Here is a 21476-nt window from a genome sequence, read left to right on the forward strand (position 1 = left end):
AGGTCAGGAGTCTTTAGCATATAAGATGGTATTTGAAGCTATCAGACTGAAGCAGCTCTACAGGGGAATGAGGGCACAGAGAAAGGAAGAGAGGTCAGATAACCCAGCACTTGCCAGGCTGTCAGAGAAGGAGGAGGAGCTTGTAAGAGAGGAGAACCGGGAGAGATCATTCTCAGAGAGAAACGAGGGGGCAGGCTGAAAGTCAGGAGACTGTGGTGCCGAAAAGACTCCTCCCAATCCTTGATCTTCCACTAAACACCCTGTGTGAACCTGAGTAAACTTCTCTAAGCCTTGGTGTCCTATCTGTGGAGTGTGATCATTCCCATCTTCCAGACACTTTTTGGTGATAATTGAGGTGTTAAGCTCGAAATGGAGTCATTTGCCCCTGCTTCCCTCCCCTAAAGAAACCAAGACTTAGTTACAGTTTCAACTTATGCCAGGAATGTGGTCTTGTAACATCTGAAATTTTCTGATGATCATTAGTGAGGGCATCCATATGACAAAGACTCTGCCTTTCCATCCCTCTCCACCAAAATATAACAATCTTTCTTTTTTCCTCTTGCTAATACTGTTTCCCACCCTCCTTCCTATAAAAAAAAAAAAAAAAAAAAAAAAAAAAAAAACTTTCCATTTTGTACAACTCCTTGGAGCATCTCTCTACTTCCTGGATGCTGCCCATTCATAGTGGCTTAACAAAGCGGACTAAGATCTTAAAATTTACCTGAAACTAGTAGAACATTGTAAGTTAACTACAGTAGAAACTACAGCAGAATTAAAGATTTTTAAATTTTTTTTTATTCATGAGAGGCAGAGACACATGCATACTTCCTGCGGGGAGCCGTCTGGGGTATTCGATCCCATGACCGCGGGATCACGACCTGGGCCGAAGGCAGAAGCTTAACCGCCGAGCCATGCAGGTGCACCTACACCTGAAATTTAAAAAAAAAAAAAAGTTGACATTTCCTTCGTTAAGAAAACATCTTTAAAAAACCACAGGCGACTATAGCAGTAACAGTTGCAGCTCTCCCCAGAGTACCTCTTTTTTCTCTTTTTCATTGTTTTTACAGGAGTTGGATTTGCCAACGTGCAGTCATGACACCCAGTGCTCATCGCATCCAGCGTCCTCCTCAGTGCCCTCACCCCTCCCCGAGCTGGGAGCACCCCTTTGTAGCTAAGCGCTCGGCCCTTGGAGGGAGGACGAGGTCCCGCGGCCGGGCGGGCGGCCGCCGCCTTTCAAGGCCCCGACTGATGGGGCTGCAGTGAGCCCCGGGCGGGAGGCCAGTTCGCACCCACCAAGGGACGCGGCCATAGGTCTGGCGTCCCGCAGCCCCTGCGATGCCTTCGGGGCGGCGGGCGGGGGAACAAAGCGGGGAGGAACTCCGGGCGCCTTCTTTCCGGCGGGCCCCGCGCCCGCGCCCGCGCCGCGCCAGCACCATAGAGGGCCGCCCCGCCACGTTCCTAGAGCGGCCGCCGGCGCCGACAGACGGCGCGGCCCGCACTTCCGGCGGCGCGAGGGGCGCCCAGCAGCGAGCGAGCCAGGGCGGCGGCGGCGGCGGCGGCGGCCCGCGGCGCGGTGAGTGGGCCGGGGGCGCGCGGCGCGGTGGTGGAGGCCGCTCGGGCGCCGCGGACCCGGGCCCCTCTCCGGGAGCCGCGGGGAAGGCCGGGCGCCGGGCGGGGGCGCGGGGCGGGCGGGCCGGGCCTGCGGGGCGAGGCGGGCGGAGGCCGGGCCGGGGCGGGCGGAGGCCTGCGCGGGCCGCTCTCCTCTGCCGCCGCCCCTAGGCCGGCCGTCGCCCGGCGCTCCGCAGGACTGAATAGTTTGAACCAGCGCTGGGGTAGCGCGGGGCTGTGAGGGGAGCCCCGGACCCGGACTCGGCGCACCTCCGACTTCCCGAGGACGTAGCGGCGTTATTGTCCTCCCGGTGTCACGTAGCGGAAGGCGGGTCCAGCCCATTCCGGGGACGCGTGTTGGCGCGACGGCGGCCCCGTCACCCAGGGCTGCGGCGATACCGCACCTGCCGGGTACCGAGCCGGGCCGGGCCGAGCCGAGCCGGGCCGAGCCGGGCCGAGCCGGGCCGCAGCAGCGCCGCACCTGGCGCGGGAAGCCGTGGCCGCCCCTCGGTTCTGCCATCAAGAGGACGGGCTCTGGGATCAGGCTGGGGGCCCGGCACCTGGCCGGAGTAGGCCTGCCTGTCCTTAGCTGTAGAATGGACATCACCGCGTGAAGCTTCTCTGCGAGTCAAGTCTCCTAGAATAGTGTCTGGCACACGTGATTGTCACGGGTAGCGGCCTCGGTGGGTTACGTGGTCTCAGAGCTTCCTACCACATCTGATTTCCATAGTATTAAAGATGATTTTTTCAATGTATGATTTCTATTATAGCTGTTTGTTTCACCATCAACACCAAGTGCCTAGCAAATGCCTCCTTGAAATAGGCGTTCTGTAAACAGCTATTCTGTAATAGATGCGCTGCAAATACTGACTAAAGTTAATGAGTAATGCTCCCTCGGTGATCGGTATTGTATGCACTTTGCTCCTTCTGATACTTAACCATAATTTTAACACAGAGAATTATTAAATATCCAGATAGAGTCCTCAGCATTACCAGGCCTGGAGTCTGAATTATACAAACAGATGAAGGAAAGGCAAGAACAATGATATAATTGGTATTTTCCATTATTTGCTTTATAAGCTTGATGCAGAGACCCAGGGTAATTATTCCCATTTTAAAGTCTACTTCCTGACATAAGATGTGGAAAATAGTTCCAATAATCTTATTACTTTTGCAGCCTAGCTTATTCCACATTGTCACCTATTTGGAGTTTGTGGCTTGTAGGTTTGTTTATAGCCATTATTTTAAACGACCTTCTAAGTGAATAAATGAAATTAATTTGAGTGTTTGCAGCATTTGGGTATTTTAAAACTTCTATTTTTGCATGTAAACTACTTTTTTCCTCCTCCGTTTCTTGAGTTCTACTCACCACTCTTTGTTTCTACTCAGTTTCATTCCACTATCCAGTAAAAGTTCTGAATTTCTTTTCTTCTCCAGAAACAATTCCTTTGTTTCATTTGGGTCATTAGAATCTAGGGAAAACAAACCTCCTATAAAGCATCTCTTCGTTTACATTTTCTCATTCAGGATTACTGAATTGACTTCCAGAAACTATAGGGTAGTTCCTACTTTCAAAACAATTCATGCTGCAAAGTTAGAGCCAAGTTGTATCCATGCTGTGAAAGTAGAATGGCGAAACAAGCATAAACAAAAATATTTAATAAAGTGCAATGATTTGTCATTTCTTTCTAATCTGGATGCCTAACATAGTCACCGGTAAGTAGAACTTTAACGTAGGAGTAAATATTAAAATGTAATAATAGTCTATTACCTGAATTTAGGTTGTCTTTCGGAGTTATTCTGTTCCCATTAATATACTATGTTGTCTCCACCTGTTAATCCTTCAGAGTTATATAGTCACTTGATAATGCCTAATAAAAACTTACTTGATAATGCCTTAATAAAAACTTACTTCATTTCACATTATCATTTTTATTTTGTCCTATCCCAACAGACAAAAACTCCATAGGTAAATTTGGTCAAAATTTGGGGATATTTATTAAGTTGAAAACCTGGGAATTATTAGAATTATTTTCCAAGTGTTTTTCCCCCCAAATTGTCTTTGTTTTCTTATGTATTGAATACATTTTTTATTTAAACATGGATGCAATTTCAGTGGGTTGAAGATTAAATAATATGGGTTCAATTTGAATAATAACAACGATCTACCTTGGCTCTTATTTTTTTTTCTTCTACACAGAAAATTCTGAGCTGTGTAGCACTAGGAAGTGAAACTTCAGAAGAGAGCAGACTCTTAAGAATACATTTGGCTCATCACCATGCGGTTAGGAAAACCAAAGGGAAGTATTTCTCGGAGCTCGAGCCAAGGAAAAGCCTGTGAAAACCCACGCAAAACAGGCAGGCAGCGGCAAAAATGGGGAATGACTGTTCGATTTGACTCAAGCTTGAGTAGACTGCGAAGAAGCTTGGATGAGAAACCTTATAAATGTACTGAATGTGAAAAGAGTTTTAGTCAGAGCTCAACCCTTTTTCAACACCAGAAGATTCACACTGGAAAGAAATCCCATAAATGTGCCGATTGCGGAAAAAGTTTCTTTCAGAGCTCTAACCTCATTCAGCATCGGCGGATCCATACTGGGGAAAAACCCTATAAATGTGATGAGTGTGGAGAAAGGTTTAAACAGAGCTCAAATCTCATTCAGCACCAGAGAATTCATACTGGAGAAAAACCCTATCAGTGTGATGAGTGTGGCCGATGTTTCAGCCAGAGTTCCCACCTTATTCAACATCAGAGAACCCACACAGGGGAGAAGCCCTACCAATGCAGTGAATGTGGCAAATGCTTCAGCCAGAGCTCTCATCTTAGGCAGCACACGAAGGTGCACAAAGAAGAAAAACCTCGTAAAACCCGAGGCAAAAATATTAGGTCAAAAACTCACTTAGTGTCATCCTGGAAAGCTGGTACAGGTAGGAAGTCAGTGGCTGGTCTCCGCTAAACTAAGTAAAGGGCACTGCTTCAACCTTCTTTTAAAAATAAATAAATACAAGCTATCTCTTTTAGAACTGGAGATATTTTGTAATAGACCACTTAAATACTGTATCCTTTCCTAGCATGGAGACATTGGATATTTGCTGACATTGGGCTGAAAGAAACTATGAGTCCACCTGTTCTCTTTCTCTCTCTCTCTCTCTCTCTCTTTTTTTTTTTTTATGTAACTTGGAGTACAAAAAACTGAAACTATGTTTTGAGAGACTTTAAGATCTTGAACTCCTGTGATATTGCTTCCTGCATCATTTTGACAAAAACAACCATGTTTTTGATGACACATGTAAAAGTGCAGGTATTCTGGTGACTCCTCAGTTTTAGGATTTTCTGTGAAAGGAGTAATTAAAAGGGAGAAGAAATTAATTCCATTAGTTTGGAAGTTCTGCGACTGATGAGGAGATTTTATGTTTGTAAAGTTTTGTAGTATATTAACCGTTGGTTTGTAAGTATGACTCCAGATTGAACATAACAACATGTATTCATGTTCAGATTTTTAATCAACAATGCCCATCACTTTGTTAGCTTTTTTTGTTGTTTTTTTCCCTACTGCTTATGGACAGTTATTAATCAAAGGAATTTCCCTCTTTTTCACCAAATTCTTAGTAAGAGATACTCTAGAAGCCAAAGTGAAAACAATTAGACCACAAGTCTCCTATTCCTAGGAGCACAATTCTTTGAGGTGGTGTTATACTGTTATCACTTGTTTTCCAGAAATTGGGGTGGATTTATGTTGATCTATCCCCATGCCTCTGTCTTTTGGCATTCTTTTATGCTCTGACAAATGGAGCTAGCCTTTTAGATCTACGTGAATAAGAATCAAACCATATTATACCAACACATCTCCACTTGTTAATTAGAAATCTACAATTTACACACTTCCCTGTGTACCCCCTTTGAGAGTTTTAGATAACACTGGTTATCTTAAATGTTTGTCAACAGTGAAAATCATTTAAAGTGTTGATGCATTGTAGCTCAATGTGTAGATTTTGAAATGTAAGCTAACTTTCTCTGATTTAATATGAATTATTTATGAAGTCAAGCATACATGTTTCTTAACTTTCATCAGAACAGTGCCAAGAGTCAGACTTTCTGATCAGCCTTCAGCTCAGGTTTTAATTTCTATTGAATGCTAACATTCTTCTGATTTTTTTTGTATCTTTTATAATCATACCAGTTCCTGCTGTATTAATGACAGTTATCCGTAAAAATAAAACAAAATGGAATATTTTGCATACTACTACCTCCTGATTATTTTGCCCTTGGGAAATTGTTTTAATGATATAGACAACACCTAAAATCACAGGTTTTGGAAAAATCACTTGCTTTGTGTGTTATTGATTTCCTGAAGCTTGAACTTTGCCCCCCTCCTGGCCTTGCATTTGAGTCCAAGTCATAGAAGATGGTCTTGTTGATAAGTTTCATCCAACAGAATATCCACAAAGTGTTTTGTGAGTATGAGGTGATTATAGTTATCTTTTACAAAAAGATAACTTGATCTTTGACCACTTAGCAGGTGTCCTATTAATCACAACCAAGTCACTTTGTAGCAGGGGCATGGCTATAGGGCCATTTTTTAGGATCTGCCCTCAGTATTATAGCAGTTTTGTGTCTGGAGTAACTTCTGATTGGGACCAACACCACCTTAATAATCTGCAAATTCTGACAGCAACCTGCAACAGAAAAACCTCTGTATATTGCTAGATTTCAAAATTTATATTTTTACCCTGAATACCCTTACATTCTGTATAGAAGTAAAGCAAATACTCTTCAGGTTTTTTATTCCCAGTTTGGTATGCATGTCTTCTCAGAGCCCTAAAACTAGGAGCAAACAGGTCAGTAATAGGGTAGCCTCCTGTAGTAATTAATGTGCACTGTGGCAGTCTTCATCTCCTTTTATGAGCATCTTACAAGAGACTAATATCATTGCTGCTTTAAGTTAATGAATTAAAGGATGTGTTCCACTACTAGGAATTGAGTTACAGGAGAATGTGAATCTGATAGGCTCTGCTTCTGAATACAGTTTTGTATGAAAGTATGCTCCCCTTCAATATCCTGTGGAATTTCCATCAACACTCAGGTTTACTAGACTGAATTCTTTTATTCCTCTGGCAGGCTCCTTTCTTACCCCATCTCTGGATGTTTAGGGAAGAGAAAAAACAAAACAAAACTCCAAGGTTATTATTTAAGTATTGCTGAAATTTCATTCACCCTACACTAATGAGTAAGGAGTGTTGTTAAATATCTTGGCCTGCCACAGTCATCTATTCAGTCATTTTGTAAGTGTGGTAGAAATAAATCAAGTCAGTCTTAAAGAACTTTAAATGAGTAGTCAAGTGGAGGAACTGAGAAACTAGGAAAGCAAGAACAAGGTGCCCTGCAAGCACAGAGGAGGGACCTCTGCCCAGTGTTTCTTAATTTCAAGGTGCATCAGAATCACCTGAAAGGCTTGTTAACACATTTCTGGGACCATTCACAGAATTGCTAATTCATCAGGTCTGGGCTGTAGCCAGATAATTTACATTTCTAACAAGCTCCTAAGTGATGCCGATATGGTGATCCAGGACACACTTGAGAATTGCTGCTATAATCCATTACTTGGTGGGGTGGGGGGGTGGGAGGTAGGTAGTGATGTGCTTGCATAAAATGGGGTCTCTGTGAGAATACTAGTCCTTGGTAAGGGTGGGCAGGATTTAATGATGAAGACTGCCCTGGGGTCAGCCTATTTAGGTTTACATCTTAATTACCTAGCAACTAGTCAATTTGAATAATTGCTCTTGAGTAAATTAAAGAAGATACTTAAGGTTGAGTTGTGGAAGGAATTAAATGCAGGTAGAGAGCTTAGCATGAAGCCTGGGACGTTGTTTAGAATTTACTGATTAGGTTGCCAGAGACAGAGAAACTATTATATGGAATCTGAAATTGTCAGTGACAAAAGTATTACTCCCATAAATTTAAAGATAGGTTCTCTCTTACTTTAAACGAGTCAATACTTTTTTTTATTGGAGTTCAATTTGCCAACATATAATACCCAGGGCTCATCCTGCCAAGTGCACCCCTCAGTGTCCATCACCCAGTCACCCCACCCCCGCACCCACCTCCCTTTCCATTACCCCTTGTTCGTTTCCCAGAGTTAGGAGTCTTTATGTTCTGTCTCCCTTTCTGATATTTCCCACACACTTCTTTTCCCTTCCCTTATATTCCCTTTCACTATTATTTATATTCCCCAAATGAATGAGAACATATAATGTTTGTCCTTCTCCGATTGACTTCACTCAGCATAATACCCTCCAGTTCTATAATACCCTCCAGGTCCATCCACGTTGAAGCAAATGGTGGGTATTTGTCGTTTCTAATGGCTGAGGAATATTCCATTGTATACATAAACCACAGCTTCTTTATCCATTCATCTTTCGATGGACACCGAGGCTCCTTCCGGACAGTTTGGCTATTGTGGACATTGCTGCTAGAAACATCGGGGTGCAGGTGTCCCAGCGTTTCACTGCATCTGAATCTTTGGGGTAAATCCCCAGTAGTGCAATTGCTGGATCTGGGTCGTAGGGCAGATCTATTTTTAACTTTGAGGAACCTCCACACAGTTTTCCAGAGTGGCTGCACCAGTTCACATTCCCACCAACAGTGCAAGAGGTTTCCGCTTTCTCCACATCCTCTCCAACATTTGTTATTTCCCGTCTTGTTAAATTTGACCATTCTCACCTGTGTGAGTGGTATCTCATTGTGGTTTTGATTTGTATTTCCCTGATGGCCAGTGATGCGGAGCATTTTCTCATGTGCTTGTTGGCCATGTCTATGTCTTCCTCTGTGAGATTTCTGTTAAATGAGTCAAGACTTACAGAGAAAAGGATGCCTATAAAGGGCAAGAACCATCTAATAACGTTTTTAAAGGAAATTTAAGAACCTATGATTTTTTTGACAGGTAATATGAGTCCCTCTTCAAAATACATGTACATAGCCACAAACACAGTATTTATACTCCATATTAGGGAGGCAGAGTGCTTTCATTTTGTTGAGGAAATAAAAATGTGTTGGGCACTGGCCATATATAAAAGACCGGAAGCAAAGGTAAGTTATATTTTTCTAAAGTAATATTAAAACAGGTGATGAGTATATGGTATGATTGTCATTCAAATTGGGAGAATTTATTGTGAAAGGGATGACATTTATCAGGTTAGGGAATGGAAACCAAAAAGGTGGTAGAGGCCAGGCAGCTAAGCTAAAAAGACCTGTGCTGTAAACTGCAGCACATGTGCCCCTCTAAAGGATAACCCAACTCCATTTTAGCCACTTGTTGCCATGCAGACATTCAGGCCCACACATACCAGCTCTTGATTTTCCAAGAGAAACCAAAAATTCAGATTTTTAGTCACTACTCTTCTAACCAGTTTGCCACACTTGGAGTAGAATTTTAAGAATGTAAAGCTTGCATGTATGACAGGGTGAGAGGAGCAAGAAGGGGAGAGACAGAGCTATATGATGGAGTGGAAGCTGTAAAGCACAGAAGAATGCTCAGAGAACAGCAAGTAGCTGCTTTATTGACAATTCAGTTTCATCTAGAGTGTGGGAGATACAGCTAGAATGGGCCTCCACAAGAGCCTTAAATATTACCTTAAGAGTGAAACAGTTTGTTAAGGTGAGTTGCATAAAGATTTTTAGAGCATAGGTTGAAAGGCGATGATCCCGTGAAGTAGAACAACCATGTTGTTAAATGAAAAAGTCCCCCAGAAGAAACCGAGTTGGCCTATTCGGACCTACATGGCTTCACTTCCTACCTTGGGCCTCACATCTCATTTCCTTTCATTCCCTGCTCCACACTGAGTGACAGCAACTCCAAACTGCTCTATAACTTTGCTTATCTTGCTTTGCCCAATACCTACTCAGAGTCAGACCTCCAGGAAGTCAGTCTTGAATCTTTCTTAGATGTTCTTCCTGTAAACTGAATTGTAATGATCCATGTTTCAAGCTCTCTCATTCTTCCTCTCTCTTACTAGACTGTGAGCTCCTGGCTTATAGTAGTCATTCAAGCCACAGTTTTAATGAAGAATGGCCAAGACAGAAGCACACAAAGAAGGATAAAGAAAGAGGTAAGGAGAGTTCTGGGGACTTTTTAGCCTAGCTGTCAACTACCATACCTACCTTGCTGGAGATCCCACCTAGAACTTGATTCTTCCCCCATCTGCTGTCCTTCTATCTCTTCTTCAGTCTTTCTATTCCCTTGGAGTTCCTTGCTCATTGTGTAATTCATTCTTTAGCCCTCCACAAGGCACACACTTCTATTTGTTGAGTGAATGAAAAAAACAAATGTAAAAAATGGCATCAACCTTTAAAGAATCAGAGATTCTCAGGTCTGAAGGGTCCTGGAAGGCCACTTACCTCACCTTCCCCTATATTGGATGATTATTTTTTTTAATGACCTAATTCTTCTCTTACACTCTTTGAATTATAAAATACACACACATAGAGTCTATATCATTTTTAGAAGACAGCCATTTCCAATTTTTAAATAACCCAACACTGTGTTTTTCAACTTAAAGCCAGATTTAGAGCATCTTAAGGACTTTGCAGACTTTAAAACACACACACACACACACACACAGTTTCTTAATATCATTTTCATGTCCAAGCAATACCAGACCCTCAAAAATTAGAAAATGAAAAGTTGTTGGAAGAGATTTTAAGTTGGTAATTTGGAGAGAATATTTTTTCTAGATGATTTGAAAGATAGAGATGTGGATCCAGGAGACTACTTGCTATCACTGAGAGTCAAGAGGATTCTTAGAATAGTCCATCTGGGAGGAAATTAAAGTGGGTTCCTGGAGTGGAAAGTGCTGAGGAAGAGAGAATTAAGAGATATTGTGATAGAATGGACAAGCCTGGAGACACATCAGATTTGAGATGTGAGCAAAAGAGGAAACACAGTGGTAGTTTCCAGCCCAGGTAACTAGGAGTTTAGGGGGGAGAAGATAAATTTGTTTTAAGAAATGCTGATCTTGAGATGTTTGTGATAGTATCTGGGTGAAAAAGTATAATAGGAAATTGAATATCGAAGTCTAAGCATGTAAGATATTCAAGAAGGAAATTATTATTTGCAGCATCCTGTGCTAACATTAGATATTATATTAGTGTGCTTGAGCTGCTATAATGGGATACCAGACTAGGTGTCTTAAACAATAAACATTTTCTCATTCTTTTGGAGGCCAGAAACCCATGATCAAGGTCTTGACAGGGCTGTTTTCTGTTTTCTCTTCTTTGCTTCCAAGCAGCCATCTTCTCACTGTGTTCTTGCATGGCTTATTCCTTATCCATACAGAGAGAAAGAGAGAGAGAGAAAGAAGGAAGAAGAAGAAGAAGAAGAAGAAGAAGAAGAAGAAGAAGAAGACGACGACGACAATGGCTGACGAGGTCTCTTCCTCTTCTTTTAAGGACACTAGTCCTATTGAATTAGTGTCGCCCTTATGATTTCATTTAACTTTAACTTCCTCCTTAAAAGCCCTATCTACTAATACATTCACACAAGGGGTTAGGGCTTCAATATCTGAGTTTTCACAACAGGTATTATTCCCACTGTCTAGATAAAGAAACAGACTCAGAGAGTTCAAGTAACTTACTCAAGGTCGAATATGACAAAAAGGTTCATGGCCTTTTGGATGTCTCTTTTAGAAATCTTGTTACCCCATCCTAGATCATGTGAGATGAATGCATTTATATGGCTATCAAAAATAAAAGTAACAGTCCCAACCTCCTTGACCTCAAAGAGAGAGGAGACTTGCCAGGATAGAGTATGACAGAATGAGTGTTGACTCTACTACACACAGCCTCCAGCTCTTCTGGTTCCATGCCTGGGTCTACCTTCGTTCCATAGACACCCACAAATTTGGATTTATTTGCCCTTTGAGAACCAAAGAGATCTAAACATAGGTTCTGTTTTACATGTAGATCTTGGTTGTTCAACTCTGCTACTCCTAGGACAATTTTGCAAGTCTTGATCTATAGTTTTTCCTGAAAACTCGATAAAAATGAATGGAGGAGAAGCAAAGGGATGCTCACAAGTGGGAAGAGCATGGTGACGTCCTCTGTAGGGAAGAATTTCAGTGGGACCAAAGGTCTAATCAGATCTCGCCTCACTCAGCAGTAGACACAGCTTTCACTTTGGAAGTGAGCATAAACCAAAATGCTGTTGCTGCCGCCTGTTGGCTGGTTCTCCTCATAACCAACTGGAGACCAGCCAGCAAAGGGATAGGATTACACAAACCAATCCTCTTTCCTCATTTCTTTCTTAAAGATTTTATTTATTTATTTATTTATTTATTTATTTATTTATTTATTTATTTATTTGTTTGTTTGTTTGAGACAGAGAGAGAGAGGCAGAGACATAGGCAGAGGGAGAAGCAGGCTCCATGCAGAGAGCCCAATGCGGGACTCAGTCCCAGGACCCTGGGTGGGGATCACACCCTGAGCCAGACAGTCGCTCAACCACCGAGCCACCCAGGCATCCGTCTTTCCTCATTTCATTCACTGAACCCTCCCTTGCTTTCTCTGATGTTGAAAGCTGTTTAGTTTATTGATGCAGGTTAAAGCTGTGTGCCATGGAGACTGTTCTGGAACAAAAGGGGAGAGGGTGGGTATTATTTATGATAGCTAAGAGATAGAAGCAACCCAAGTATTCAATGATGGGCTTATTTCTCATGATGCCCTCATGGCTTTTTGTTTGAGCTAGAGATGGACCACATGTCATTTTCAGGGGTCTGTTTTCCTTGCTTTGTACAGGACCCAGAAACATGTTTAGTAAGTGCTCTCGAGGACATTAAGTGTCACCACTGATGCAAATCAGCAGATTAAATCCCTAGGCTCAGAAATATCCCCACCTAATGAAAGTACCTCATGGGCAAAGAACATTGTACTCAGTCACAGAAGTTTTCATTGTTCTAGGACATTGGGATTCTTGTATTTCCTAGAACCATCACTGCATGGCAGCAAAGGAGATATAATAGAAACCAGACTGTAGTTGATCCACATTCAACTACATTCAACTTGTATTTTCCTTTGAAAATGCTATACTCAAAATGTTGAAAATTTGGGGAACCTGGGTGGCTCAGTTGGTTACATGTCTGCTTTTGCTCAGGTCATGATCTCAGGGTTCTGGGATCAAGCCCCATGTAGAGCTTCCCCGCAGGGAGCCTGCTTCTTCTTCTGCCTGAGTCTCTGTGTCTCTCTGTGTGTATCTCATGAATCAATAAATAAAATCTTTTAAAAATAAATAAAATAAAATATAAATGTAAAGCCAATTACATTCCTGTAGCAAAAGATTGACTTAAATAGCCTGGGGCGGGGGGAGGGAGGAGAGGAGGGATCCCAGAGTAATGCCTAGGTGCTTTGTCACCTTTGCCTGGTAGGTAAGATATCCTAAGTAGCATTGCATTTCATAAACTCACCATCTTATGTGGTACTTATTCTTCCAGTCCTTTTCCTGGTGCTTCTCTTTCCCCCACTTCAAAAAGGCTGAATTATATCAAAGAGCCATATATGAGAACATCTTTGTGTTCAGGGGTTGGGTACACTTAGGGTGAAGGTAGAGGGGAAGAAGGGTGTTGAATGTGAGAAGTAGTGCATATAAGAGATATATCTCTGAGTTGGAGTGATTAGTCTTGAGTTTCGGATCCATTTCTTATTTTTCTTAAGATTTTATTTATTTATTTATTTATTTACTTACTTATTTATTTATTTATTTATTTATTTATTTATTTATTTATTTGATAGAGGGAGAAAGAGAGAACAGGCAGGGGGAGCAGCAGAGGGAGAAGGAGAGGCAGGCTCTCTACTGAGCAGGGAGCCCAACTCAGGGCTCCATCCTACGACCCTGGGATCATGAGCTGAAAGCAGACGCTTAACCAACTGAGCCATCCAGGTGCCCCTTCAGATCCACTTCTGCTGTGGAAAATCTATATGCCCTCAGGCAATTCGTTTTTCCTCTCTGATTGTAGGTCTTCTCATCTGTCAAATGAAGTCAAAACTGACAGGTAAACCAGTTGTCTCAATTATGTTCTATAGCCGTAAGCTGCTGAAGCCAACTTTTGCTAACTAAAACAATACAAAGAGAAGTAAAGAAAGATGGTTAAAGAAAGAATTGAACCACTAGATCTTAGGAAGGAAGGTCAGCCAGGGCAGCCCTAGGGATGTCAGGGTCATGCGCGGATCTTTAAAAAGCTGTCATTGGAAGTTCTCAGTTCTAGCCACCATCTGCTTGCTAGCTGTGATGACAGGGCTCCCATGGATATGTTTTGCAAGGGGAAGGAGTATTGCCATTTCTAACAGTTGGAGGGAGGGAAGGAGAAAAGGAATTGAGAGGAGAGAGAAAAAAAATGAGTAAAGGGATAGGACTTATATTCTTAAAACTTATAAATTAGCTCTGAAAATAATCTCCAAATATCTAAATTAGTGATCTAACAATAGTTTAAGTAATGGGAATATTACAATGAACACATACTTTCTGATGCGACTATTTTAAAAGAAACAATAATTCATCTCTGTGTATGTTTTTGTATTATGTTTATATCCATTCTCACAGAAAAATGCTACTAAATATTCACATTTATTGACTCAGGTCTTCTGAGGACTTCCAGTAAGTAAATCATATCTACTCAGAAGTAATAAGAATAAATTTATTTAAATTTGTTTTTAACCTCACACTTAGACTGAGAAATGTTCATCATGGGCAGTTTTCCCTTAAAACATCTGAAGCTAAGTCAAGTACCAGTTTTAAACTTTATTCTTTGTGGCAGAATTGTTAAAGATATCTTTTGTAACTTGCCCTTCAGATTGTATATTACTACACTGAACACATTATTTTGTTCTTTCACATTTACTTAGATTAAAAAATACATATTTGTATATTTTTATATGTCTCTCTCTCTATATATATATATATAGAAAATATATATATATATACAAAAAAAACCCTTTTACTAATGTATAATTAGGAAAAAATTACTTTCATTTCATGGCATTTCCCTGGATTAACTTGTTCTAATTCATCACAATTATTATTCTGATTGTTCATCCTCCCTAGTGGGAGCCTCTCCCCCTGATATCTTTTTTTTTAATATATCAGCTCAACTCCTTTTTTAAAAAAATTTTATTTATTTATTCATAATAGACAGAGAGAGATAGAGGGGGAGGGGGCAGAGAGAGAAGCAGGCTCCATGCCAGGAGCCTGATGTGGGACTCAATCCGGGGACTCCAGGACCACGCCCTGGGCCAAAGGCAGGTGTTAAACCACTGAGCCACCCAAGGATCCTCTCCCCTTGATATCTTAAAAGCATCCTCATCTTATGTTATCAGTAAGTCCAGACCCACTGATCTTTTTTTCTAAGCCATGGAATCGGTTTTCCTCTAAGGGATCTTGGCTCCTTTTACTGGAAAATAATGCTGGAGATAGAATCTGGTTGCTGTGGTGCACATGAGTCACAATGATGGAAAAGGCATGCCTTTTAAGGCTGTGTGCTCTTTTGGCTTAAAAAGTTATGTAGCCTACTCAACATATATTAGGAGGTTTTATCTGCCTCAGTGGGCTTTCTACTACATAGACACCAAGCTACTGCTCACCTCTGATGTGACTCTAAAAGTGTAGTCAGTGCTCCATTCAGTGATCTTTTAATCAGCCAACACTGATGGGCACAGTAGCAGTACTGCCAGGGTGGAGTTCACCAGGCCATAGCACCTGCCTAGGAGCTCTCTGCATAATAGAATAGTAGAAAAGTCAACCATGAGATGAAGTACTGCATAGAATGGAGATGTGTGCAAAACAGAGACCTGTGCTGGCTCCAGCAGGTTCTAGGGGTTGGGGGGTCCACCTGCATTGAGGGGACCAGGGAAGGATTCGTCAGTATAGTGGGAGAGGGATGGAGGAGGAGAAGGCATGCCCATGTGGAAATACATGCAAAGGCAGAGGGGTTAAAGACCATGGAATATTCAGGCAGGTGTGCATAGCCCAGTGTGGCTGCTGCTAAAAGCATATGCTGGAAGTAGAGGAGATAAATGCAGGGAAGTAGGGAGGGCACAGAGTATGGAGATGCTTGAATGCCTAGCTAAGAAGTGTGGCATGATGTCCTGAAGGCAGTGTGGTACCATCAGAGTGGTGTTAAGTAGGGACAAGCCCAAACCAGATCTGCATTTTGATGGTTTTTTTCTGGCAGCAGTGTAGAAGAATGTCTCAAGGACATAGCCTGATGTATGTTTCAGAGTCTTTTCAGTTTCCTCTCCTTAACCACTTTCTAATGCTGAAGGTGTGTTATTCCAAATGATACCACTTGAGAATCATAAATGCTTTTATTGCCTTTCTGAGCCTGAAGAGAAATTGACTGGTTTATGTCTTTCCTTTCTGGAGCTGGCCTTTTAAACCTTCAAAGCCCCATAGCCAAGGCAAAGTTTATGTAATGGATTGAAGTGCTCTCTTACCTTCTAGCAATATTTATTATCTTCATAATTAATTAATTAATACCTCACCTGATTCCAGAAAAGATTCATGGTAGTTTTAAAAAGCCTGTTACATCAACAACAGTCAGAATAGTTGTGCTGCATAGCAGTGTCTAGTAGCTTCCTATAACCTCCCACTAATATTTTCATGAGCACACAGGTGAGGATAAAAACCCATAGTCTTGGGGCACCTGGGTGACTCCATGATTGAGTGTCTGCCTTTGGCTCAGGTCGTGCATGACCCTGGGGTCCTGGGATTAAGTCCCACATTAGGCAGGGAGCCTGTTTCTCCCTCTGCCTACCTCTCTGCCTCTCTCTGTGTGTCTCCCATGAATAAATAAAATCTTTTTTTTTTTTTAATCCACAGTCTCACTAAAACCTGAGAGTGATAGACAACCTATTAGCTAACAAATAAGGCTGGATTAAGGAAACTATAGCACAGGCTTTATTTCCACCTAAAAGAGCAGGAAGACACGTATGTCCTGTCCAAGTTTCCCAGGACTGCTGTAACAAAATAGCACAAACTAGGTGACTTTCCACCACATAACTATATTCTTTCATATTTCTGGAGGTGAGATGTCTGAAATTTGGATGTAGACAGGGCCATGCCCTCACTCAGAGAACTCTTTGCCCCATGCCTTCCTCTCAGGTTCCAGTGTTGCTAGCATTCCTTGGTGCTCTTTAGTGCCACCCCAAACACTGCCTTTACCTTCACATGGCCTTCTCCCTTTTTTGTTCATGTCTATGTCTCTTTTTCTCTTCTTGTAGGGATACCAGTCATAATGGATTAAGGGGCCACTTTGCTTCAGCATGACCTCATTGAAACTAGTTATATACCCAGAGTGACTCTATTTCCAAATATGGTCACATTCTGAAGTTCCGAGAAGGATGTGAATTTTATAAGGACCCTAAAAGAACATAGGTTCTATCATTCAAGGTGCTCCTTGACTCAAGATCAGTGATAAAACGAGGTGCCACAAATTTAGTAGCTTTGGTCAGAAGTCTGGGTGGGCTTGACTGGGTTTTTTGCTTAGGGTCTCACAAAGTGAAAATCAAAGTTTCATCCAGTCAGTTATTATCTGGAGGCTCTGGACAAGAATCTGCTTCCAAGTCATTAGATTGTTGGCACATAATACAGAATAAAGAAAAGGAAATACTCTTCTGGAATTAAACAGGAAAAATAAACTTACTTTGGTTTCAGATACTACCAAAAACAGAGCCTGAGCAAAAACATGTTTATAGGGAATTTACTGAAGGAAATCTCAGAAAGTAGAAGGCAGGCCCTTGGGAGAGTTGCTATAGAATGAATTAATGTGTTCCCCCAAAATTCATATAGTGAAGCCTAAACCCCAGTGTGATGTCTCAATCTACTAGAGGAGATTTAACAAAGGCTTCCAGAGTCTCCTATGGCTAGAAGTGGCCCCTGAGAACTTGCCCCAGAGCCTCCAAGCTCTCTGGAAGTACCCACTGGGAGACTTACTTCCATGAGATAATAAAACCATCAGAGACAAGGTGATAATGGTCAGACTCCAGGACCTGCAGACATGACCAGGGCTCAACTGCTGCCTCCAAGATGCAGAGACTTCTTTTCACCCTTACCCCAAACTTTCTGAGACTAACTAATACTTTAAAGAAACATCAATAGACTAATGAGCTAGAGTTCCAGGAGGTGGTCCTCCAGGGTATCTCCATCCTGGGCTGAGGAAGCATGGGCTTCTCTCCTTGACTGTTGAATTTATTTCTGCTATTCCTTGCTGTTATTTCCTTCTGTTCTTCCCTTGCTGCTCCTGCTGAGTGCTGTGTTATGGGAAACACCAAGTACAGAGAATGATGTATGAGGAGACAGACTAAGGAAAGGTGGGGTCCTCCTTGGGAAATCCCACACTGTTTCCATATTGTCATGTATTTTAATACTGATAGCTAATTTGCAAGATACAATTCCTACATATTATCTTTAATCCCCTCAATGGCCTCAAAAAACACACATCTGTTGTAATTCTCTTAAGTGTTGGCCAATATGATAGATAAAATGTTATTTCACTATTGACTATTATTTTACTTCTCATTTTCTTGATTATTATTATATTTGATATGTACATTTACTCTTCTGAGAATTATCCTTTATATTGTTTGTTAATTTGTCCATAGAATTGTTTGTCTTTCTCTTAGGAGTGATTAGTGTATTAAGGATACTGAACAAAAAAGGATACTAACCTTTATCTGTCAGGTATGATGTAAATATTTTCTTCCAATCAATTAATCATTTTATACCTGATTTGTTTATATATATAAATATATTTTGTTATATGGAGTCTTAATAATCTTTTATGTTGTTGAATATGAAGGTTTTAGTTTTGTTCTTTCCTAATTAACTTTATGGCTTCAGTTAATAATTAATATTATGACACAGTCATATGATGGGATATTATACAGCAAATCACATTTGTTTCAAACCTAAACAACTTTACTTCAAGATTCTTGCTTGGGCAAAGGAGAAACCATGTGTGGTATTGACTTTTTTCACTTTTTAAGATAAAACCTATCAGCAAATAATATCACACCAAGATTTTGGAGGTGGTATTCAGACAACCAGCTTTGGGCTTAGATTATCCTATTAAAAACACAACATAGCCCAGTTAGTGGGTAAGGAGAAAAGAGTGGCCAGCTTCACTAGTAGAAAAATTTAGCTGAAGCTACAATTGTTCAGAGGCAAGAAAGATAAACCTCAGCTATTGGGTTAAGGGAGAGGCTATATACAATGTGTCCTTAATGAGTATATTCACATTCATGCCTCTAGACCATGACCTGAATTTTCCTGGACATACAGGAAGAAAACTTTATCATCATCTGGAAGACTGAGCAAAAGTGGTTGCTGAAGAGGGACATTCTGATACTACTAAAAGTGATATTTTTATTACTAAAAGCATCTTTAACTTCTGAGTTCCACAGGAGTGAAGCTCATGTAAAGGCCTTAATTGTTCAGAAAAACTGGGACCCCATCATCTGCAATAAACAGTAAATCCAAGAAATTCTCTTGATTGTCTTTTAGAAAATAGTTTTGGATAATTTTGAATAGTCAGCAATCTTTCCCCAATCGACTCCTACATTTGGCTGACACAATCTTTTACTTAAAAACTTTGCATCCTTTTTAAACCAATTTAATCAGTAAGTATTTAGAATCAGTTTTAGAAGAATCAGTTAAGTCAAACGCAGAAGGAGATCAGTGACATGCTGTATCAAGGTATATTAATATAGATACTTTTTAGATATCCTGACCTAAAAGTCAGGAGATACAAGATGGAGCCTCAATAACACATCCTGGAGTCATCATGATCCAAGTGTTTTGTAACTTTCCCCCCAGTGAAGCAAATAAACATTGACTGTCTTTATCTACTGGGATAGTAAAGATTGCTGAGCACAAGTCTGTTACAGAAGCTTTATCCTTAAGTAGGACTAAGGAAAGAAACTATGCTGTTTGGACTAGGCTGTGTCAAAAAACAAAGTATACTATTGCATTAATTGCATAAAATATTGAACAGAGCTACAGTCTTATCTATTTGGTCCTTGTAGATGAAACAGAAGTATTACAATGACCAGTGAAAGGAATGATTAGTTTTTCTTTTAAATAAGGAAAGGCATCCTGCCTTGTTAATTTTCCCCATTCTCACTGGTGTGAGGTGGTAACTCATTGTGGTTTTGATGTGTATTTCCCTGATGGCAAGTGATGTAGAGCATTTTCTCATGTGCTTGTTGGCCATGTCTATGTCTTCCTCTGTGAGATTTCTGTTCATGTCTTTTGCCCATTTCATGACTGGATTGTTTGTTTCTTTGGTGTTGAGTTTAATAAGTTCTTTATAGATCTTGGAAACTAGCCCTTTATCTGATAGGTCATTTGCAAATATCTTCTCCCATTCTGTAGGTTGTCTTTTAGTTTTGTTGACTGTACCTTTGCTGTGCAAAAGCTTCTTATTTTGATGAAGTCCCAATAGTTCATTTTTGCTTTTGTTTCTCTTGCCTTCGTGGATGTATCTTGCAAGAAGTTACTGTGGCCGAGTTCAAAAAGGGTGTTGCCTGTGTTCTCCTCTAGGATTTGATGGAATCTTGTCTCACATTTAGATCTTTCACCCATTTTTAGTTTATCTTTGTGTATGGAGCAAGAGAGTGGTCTAGTTTCATTCTTCTCATGAAATTCTAAATAGAATTTTAAACCCATGGCAATATTTTGGTTTTCTGTGGTTTTGAAAGTCTTTTATTATGGCTCTAATATGACTCAGCTTATATTAATCTTCCACTGATTTACCTTCTGGCAATCTGAAGTGAGGAAAGAATGAATGACCCATTAAATCAATAGTCTTCTGGGTAAAATCTTGAGGAAAGTAGTCTAAGTTGTGAAATCACAGCAAGTAAAACATAAGAAGCCACAATGAGGACCGGTGTATGATGATATGAATAAAGGTAAGAACCTTTAGCTTTTCCCAGAGAATTTTTGGAGAAGGCTTATGGAGTCAAAATTTTGTTTTGAGCCCTCAGCATAACAATAAAAAATATCCCTTCTGAATATTTGGTATGGTTCCTTCTTTCCAGAAGCTACTCCAAAATGCTTTGTCTTTAGCATTTGAAAAGTTCCCCATAATGGCCTTTGCAATTCTAAATCATGTTTAGTGAAATTGTGCTATTTTAGAATGCAAGCACAAAATTATGGTTATACTGAGAATACATATGAGTTTTCCTTGAAGAAGGCTTGATGTACGCATGAAGGGACCCATTGTGGCACAAAAAAAGAGTAAGTCTCAAGATCCAACATCCAGCCTTTCTTATGAAATGGCATATCAAGCATTTGACTACAAAACTATACAGTTAATAGCTTAGAAACCATTAGCTCTGAAGTAGGAAAACTAAGAATGAAGACCTCCTATGTTAAAGTGCTTTCTCTTTTAAACAGACAAGACAGAATCTTCTCACTGAGTGTTTTTGAGAAGGATTTATTGTTCTAGCAATAAACAAAAGCAAAAACTTGCTTAATAGCATCTGTATACCAATTAGTCCCCAAAGCTAGCTGGATGGTGGGTAAGAAAAACTATCAATCCCCTGTCCTTTAGGAAGCTTCCTTTTTAACACTCAAGCTAGTGTCAAACAAAATAGGCAAGAAAAAGGAGAGATAACTTCAGAATTTGGTTAATAACAGTGAATGAAAATGATGGCATGGAAAGGCATTACTCCTCCCAGGAGGAGAGTTTCTATCACAAATTTCTATCTATTTATAATTTTCAAAAACTAAGTAATCTAATAAAGAATGTGGGAGTGTATGAGTACTTACACACCCCCAGTCCTACAAAAACAAAATAAATGCAATTCTGTTCAGTGGTAAGTTCTA

At 40.7% G+C, this 21476-nt stretch overlaps 2 protein-coding genes and 1 long non-coding RNA gene across 8 annotated transcripts; 2 read left to right on the top strand and 1 right to left on the bottom strand.

Moving 5' to 3' along the window:
- Nucleotides 1-772: 772 nt before the first annotated feature.
- LOC144301464 (uncharacterized) lies at nt 773-2411 on the bottom strand. Of its 3 annotated transcripts, none has more exons than XR_013368287.1 (2): nt 1294-1532; nt 773-929 (listed from the first exon to the last, which is right to left on the bottom strand). XR_013368287.1 is itself a non-coding variant. In XM_077878544.1 (2 exons), exons 1-2 carry the CDS (start codon nt 2210-2212, stop codon nt 898-900), a joined length of 366 nt encoding a protein of 121 aa, XP_077734670.1. In that variant the 5' UTR covers nt 2213-2411; the 3' UTR covers nt 773-897. The 3 variants fall into 3 exon arrangements, 1 of the variants encoding a protein (XP_077734670.1); XR_013368286.1 differs by having other exon boundaries at nt 1037-1532; XM_077878544.1 differs by lacking the exon at nt 1294-1532 and adding an exon at nt 1879-2411.
- Nucleotides 1429-5852, top strand: ZNF22 (zinc finger protein 22). 3 transcript variants are annotated; one of them, XM_077878540.1, is made up of 2 exons: nt 1429-1573; nt 3809-5852. In XM_077878540.1, the coding sequence occupies exon 2, from the start codon at nt 3888-3890 to the stop codon at nt 4563-4565; it is 678 nt and encodes a 225-aa protein (XP_077734666.1). In that variant the 5' UTR covers nt 1429-1573; nt 3809-3887; the 3' UTR covers nt 4566-5852. The 3 variants fall into 3 exon arrangements, with proteins under 3 accessions (XP_077734666.1, XP_077734667.1, XP_077734668.1); XM_077878541.1 differs by lacking the exon at nt 1429-1573 and adding an exon at nt 2028-2291; XM_077878542.1 differs by lacking the exon at nt 1429-1573 and adding an exon at nt 2344-3324.
- A 1453-nt stretch (nt 5853-7305) lies between these two features.
- Nucleotides 7306-20660, top strand: LOC144301465 (uncharacterized). 2 transcript variants are annotated; one of them, XR_013368289.1, is made up of 4 exons: nt 7306-9714; nt 10941-11032; nt 13612-13647; nt 18900-20660. It is a non-coding gene; the product is annotated as an uncharacterized LOC144301465 (long non-coding RNA). The 2 variants fall into 2 exon arrangements; XR_013368288.1 differs by having other exon boundaries at nt 10941-20660.
- The last annotated feature ends 816 nt before the right edge of the window (nt 20661-21476 follow it).

This window comes from Canis aureus, chromosome 29, assembly GCF_053574225.1.
Source record: "Canis aureus isolate CA01 chromosome 29, VMU_Caureus_v.1.0, whole genome shotgun sequence".
In the NCBI taxonomy this organism is placed as follows: Eukaryota; Metazoa; Chordata; class Mammalia; order Carnivora; family Canidae; genus Canis; species Canis aureus.